The sequence below is a fragment of the Temnothorax curvispinosus genome, unplaced genomic scaffold (genome assembly GCF_003070985.1).
Source record: "Temnothorax curvispinosus isolate PA1 unplaced genomic scaffold, ASM307098v1 QBEX01004528.1, whole genome shotgun sequence".
Classification (NCBI taxonomy): domain Eukaryota; kingdom Metazoa; phylum Arthropoda; class Insecta; order Hymenoptera; family Formicidae; genus Temnothorax; species Temnothorax curvispinosus.
The window spans coordinates 610272-616127 of NW_020214308.1; the positions used below are offsets into that span (position 1 = coordinate 610272).

The 5856-nt window shown below is 41.4% G+C and overlaps 1 protein-coding gene across 1 annotated transcript; it reads right to left on the minus strand.

Moving 5' to 3' along the window:
- LOC112453575 (cytochrome P450 18a1) lies at positions 1-4708 on the minus strand. The gene is made up of 5 exons (XM_025014398.1): positions 3818-4708; positions 3182-3303; positions 2353-2776; positions 1920-2184; positions 1-1121 (listed from the first exon to the last, which is right to left on the minus strand). Exons 1-5 carry the CDS (start codon positions 4191-4193, stop codon positions 689-691), a joined length of 1620 nt encoding a protein of 539 aa, XP_024870166.1. The 5' UTR covers positions 4194-4708; the 3' UTR covers positions 1-688.
- Positions 4709-5856: the final 1148 nt, after the last annotated feature.

Here is a 5856-nt window from a genome sequence, read left to right on the forward strand (position 1 = left end):
TAAAACCTCGATATAAAGGATAAAATCTCATTTTAGAGATAAAAGATAAAATTGTAAAAAGTATATTTGTTAATAACGAACTTCGTAATTAGAAATGGGAATCATATAAAATCTTGCCAAAATTAAATGGACAGACATGTATTGGATACACGCTCGAGAACCTAGCTTACATTCTATTCTATTAGCAAAATTATTTCAGTAACTCTCTATAACCTATCAATTTTTTTTTGTTCTTGAAGACTCAATTCATTTTTAATTATACACTAAAACATTTTTAATTATATACTATTTTAGATTCCAGAGAACGATCGTTCATGTATAATTTCAGAGAATTTTTAGTTTTTAAAAGTTAGTTTAGGTTTTTTAACAGAACTAAACTTTTAACTAAACTCCCTCATTTTTTAGTGAAGTGAATCTGTAATTTTATAACAATGTCAAGATTTACTGCAAATATTTGATTTTACGTGAAGGTTTCGACAAAGCGTGAACGTTCGACCGTTCTCCGACAATTAATCGTACAATTAGATAATCTTACGGGTCTCCATCTCAGCTGATGCGCACATGCCTGAGCGTGGATGGGATCCCCATGGCGTCAGCACGCGACTTGCGGATCTCTTCTCTTTGTTCGCCTCTCCTGTGGCAATAGGAACAAGTACCGTGCCCGTGTACTGGAATCCGTTGAGGACACTTAATGGCTGCCAATGTTACGAATAGGCGTGGAGGCCTCAGCGTTATTGGCCATATAGGCCATCACGTTGGTCTGAAGAGGCCTCTTCAGAAAGCAAACCTCAAAGGGTTCCGGCGATATTGTGATACCGACATTGCCACGTAAGCTGGGCAAAGGGGCGCTTTTGGGCAGGGTCAAGTTAAAGTTGTGCATCATGCAACTGAAGAACAGGAAGAGTTCCATGCGTGCCAACACTTCGCCCATGCACATTCGTTTACCGACTCCGAAGGGTATGAAGTAGTTCGGCTTACGGACTTTACCGTCCTCGGCAAGGAAACGGTTAGGCCGAAAGGCTTCCGGATCGTCCCAGAGTTCCGTATCCATATGCACTGAGTACAATAGCGGTATGACGGTAGTACCGGCTGGGATTTTATAACCGTCCAACTCCACGTCCCTGCAACATTAATTAGGCAACATTTTTACTAAAATTCCAGCTAATGGCGATTAATCGATTGAAAATAATTGATCTTGGAGAGGATCAGGATATGTTTTCTTATGATTAAGCATATGCGATAAAAATTGGCTCGTTTCGTTATCAATAATTTTCTATTAAATATTAAAAAAAAACCATAATACATGTAAATCTAAAATTTCACGTAAAATTTAATTGCTGTGCTTAATGTTTGATAATTTTATATTTCAATGGTCACGGGATATTAATCTGTTGGTGAAGTCAGTCACCAACTTGGCTTTTTACACGCACGCACGTGCGCTCGTCACGCTCTTTCTGGCCGCGTTCTTCGCAAAGAAGTGAAACCGTGCCGCCCGCGCCGTTTCTAACACTGCTTTCATGCGCGATTATTCCTAACAACTATTTTCAATAGATATCGATATCCGATCCATCTGCCTCGGCTCAAACAGGCTCTCTGTGAAACGGTGTCATCGACCTCGAAGGCGCCTCGAAAAGGCGGGGCGACCCAGCCGAAAAGCAGACAAGAGGCCACACACCTTTTGCTTTCACTTTTTCTTACCGAATATAATCATCCGAAACGGTCGCGCGCGCACGAGCGAGGCACGAGGGATATGTCAGACGGAAAGCCGCCGAGGAGGAAGGCGAGGACCCGTTGTGAAATCTTAGCTCACGTAGAGAGAAAGGGAAAGGACAACAAAGAGAAAAGGAATGGACAACAAAGAGCATTTCCGTCAAAGAATCGTGCGGGAACAAATCGAAGATGAAATAGTAAAGTTTTACCGTGTGGTAGCATGCGGGGTTCCAAGTGGTACGAGGTTGGACCTGCGAAGAACCTCTAGAATCGTTGCCTCTGTGATTGGAAGGTTGGGAAGATCCTCTAGCGTGGGTAATCTTGACCTTGTTACAACCCTATCCAATTCGTCCTGTACCTCCCTTGCCATTTCCGGGTTGAGCACCATGAAAAGCTCCGCCCATTTCAATGTCGTTTTCACTGTCTCCATACCCGCAGAGAAGAGATCGCCCAGAATTTGTTGCATTTGACGATCTGCGTAAAGAAAAAAAAAAACCAGCCGTTCAAAGAAATGTTCGTATTACAAATCATTAAATTTTACGAATATAATGTTATTAATATTACTTGAAATAATGCTTATACGTGGGACTAACGTAGCGTACACTTTGAAAAAATCGATTGAAAAAATTGATTTCTGCTCACCTTTATCTTTTCCCTGGAAAAGCTCTCGACCTTCATTCTCGGCTTGCCGAATTTCGTGTATATAGGCATCAGTGATGTCGTTAATGCTGTCCTTCTTGAATTTATCTTTGTGGTCATCAATAATGTTTTGGTGAAACTCAGCCATCTCCGCTCGATTCTGCGAGATCCTATTTCGGATATCGTGGAACCATGGTAGGTGGCGGAACAGTGGTATGTAATTCACAGACGCCAAACAAGCGAAGAGTTTGAATCCCTCGTCAATGAGTTTCATGAACCTCTCGAATCTCGGGTCATTAAGGTGGAAGCGAACGCTCATTGTAAGCTTACAGATGACATTGCTGATCGACAGAGCCAGATAGGACGAGATGTCTGTAGGAGCCCCTCGCTTCGACTCCACTCGGTTAAGAAACATTTCGACCTCGTGCTAAATCAAAATATTGTGATCGTTTATTTTACGGTATTTTGGATTAAATTTTGTGATAATTTATTTTCATGCGATAAAAATTTTTTATCAATATCGTATTCACAAAAATATTTTTTTATATATTGTATTTAAGTACAAAATATAAATATAAAACAAAATATTAGTAATTAATTACAAAAAATTTTTACATATTGTATTTAAGTACAGAATATTGATAAATTAAAGAAAAACGTATATCTCGAGAATATCTCCTTCGTATTATATTAAATTATAAATGATATATTTTATATATCGCAATTTTAAAATATCACGTAGAGATGCTTAGATACGCATCTTAAAAGTTTTATAGTACTCGCTATATAAATCAACAAATTGCAGGATTATAAATTCAAATTTGGTACTAACCATGATTTTCTCGTTCATTTTTGTCTTTTCGCGACTCATATTCGACATGCCGAAACTTCTAAGATTTTTGTGAAGGAATCTCCTCTGATCCTCCCACAAGGCACCCTCCGTGTTGATGATGCCTGCAACAGCAACGAGAACGATGCTGAGCCACGGAAACCGCGATAACTCTCTCATATGCGGCGCGTCATCCGCGGACTCGTTTCGTTTTCACGGTATCGATCGGTTCGCGGACGATTGATTGCAACATTTCGAAGCACAAGCTAGCATTGACCGAGAAGCAACCGTGGAAATCAATAGCCGTGACCGATTGGAAACGCGACGGTTCGGAAAATATCGTAGATCACGGAAGAGAAGTCACCCGTACAGTTTCCTCGAATGTCGTATTCCAATTTCGTTATGTCTTGCTAGTTTCGCTTAGTAAAACGCACTAAAGAAAAAAATGTTTCCGATATCAGCCAGCATATTGAGAATAATCCCGACGCGCGGCACGAGCGAAGAACGATAAAATGTGGAAATCGTGCGAAAGACGAGCGAGCCGGCAGAGTGCTTTAACCCGCCCCGACGATACGAGAGCGTGCTAAAGTCGCGAGATTAAAGCGTATTATTGGAATCTGCTGTGCTTTTGACACTTACCGTATCCGTCGAGGATGCTCATGAAGTCGGTGCGCGGCCTGCCGCTGAACTCCTCCCTTTTGAACGCATCGCGGATGATGCGATAATCGCTGATAACGACGGTCAATCCGGAGCCTATGGTGACGCTGAATATTTTACCGTACTTCTTGGCCAGCTCGTGGAAATGCAAGTGCGTGGGGCTTTTCATAAAGGGTAAGTAGCCCCAGATCGGCATTCCCCATGGGCCGGGCGGCAAGTTTTTGATGTATATTATCCGCTTTACCAGAAGAAAAACCGGTAGAAAAACACAGGCGAACACTGAAAGGGTGCAAAGGACCTCGTTGATGCTTCCGCCCATTTTGTGCCAGAGCCACAGCATGATTGGTTCCACCAGCATCTTGTATCGATCACAGACCACCGATTGATCAAGGATCCGTGATCTCGAAGCGCTGGTAAATGTCTTCGAGTGCCTGTCGTTGCGTGGTTATCACTGACGTATATATCGCACAAAGTCTCTATATTCGTACGTTTCTCTTTTTCTTAGTCTCTTGATAAAAAAAAAAACGACACAGTTTGCTCCGTCCGCTCGGACTACTATGTCCGTTCAACTCTACGTCTTATATGTGACTGCTTCTATCGAGACAAAGTTGAGTAATGTCTCGGCTATAGGGTGGTAAGGAAGGGTGAAAACTACAAGGGGACGGTTCAAAGGTCCGAAAAGATATAAAATAACAATGTAGTTTCAAGGCAAAGAAAGGAGAAGGTAAAAAGGAGCCCAACTAGGAGAAGAGGAGGAGGAAAAGAAGAGAGAGAATAAAAAGTCGGTCAACGCCGCAGCCAAATTCGCCGCCGCTCGCCACGTCGTGAAATGTGCGAGCCACGGAAGGATTGTATGTACTAGCATACACCTTCTTGTCCTTGCCTGTCTTATATAGTGAATCATCTACTGCCCCCAACAGTCCCTTGGTATGGAGGGGTGGCCGAACGACAGAGAGAGGAACACCGTGGGCGGTGGGGTCGATTTGTATAAGTGGGGGATACGCCGATCGCCTTGGTGAAGAGCACCCGACAAATGTACCGATGTTACGCACGATCGGCGTTCTCCCACTTATCGTAGAGGGCGGACCTATGATCCCCGCTCTCGGGAGGGCCCAAGACCACGAGGCTTCTTATCCTAGAACATCATGGTGGGGAGAGATGGTTTCCCGCGGGGTCCTTCCCTGATCGCGGTGGGGCGCGACCAACGCTGCGTCGACGATCGAGCTCGTTGCGCAGACAGCTATCGCGACTGCATCGCGTCTCGTCGAATGCATCACTTCGTTTGGAAAAATGGAGAAATAGACGTGGTACGTGGAATTTTGTGAAAATAAATATTTTATTCCTCGGAATATTTATTGCACGATTCGTTGCATAAATGAATTTGTTGATCTCGTCTCGGTTAAAAAACGGATCTTGAATTTTTCGATATCCGCATTTGATCTCTTACTTGACTAGAAATGTAATTAGAATTATTGCACGACCGATGTTTGCACGCAGACAAAAATTTTGAAAAACTTTGGGAAAAATCGTTTGATTATTTAATGATCAGATTTATTAGTGTCGCATGTATTGAATGGAAACGCACTTCTGACACATTACTACTTCAAATCTGAACTCTCCCTCTGTCACGTTGAATTAAGAATTATTTATAATTAACAATCTATCTAATCGAGATAGTAAGCTGTGTAGAACTGATAATAAAACACACAAAGATAATTTGGACTTAATTATTGAACAGTAATAAACAAATATTTTTATAAAATAGAGATAATTTGAACATTATTATTGCGTAATGATAAGTATAGATATTTCTATAAAATCTCTATTTGTTTATAGATAACATCGCAATCACGTTGTAATACTTTATCGTATTTTATGTTCTTGTAAAAGTGAACCGAAATAAAGAACTATTATGACTTACAATTAGAAATAAAGAAATATATCTTGCTTCATATATATAATCTTCTTTTTAAATCACGTAATGACGATTGTATTGCCACACAATTTTTGAGACGAGGAAA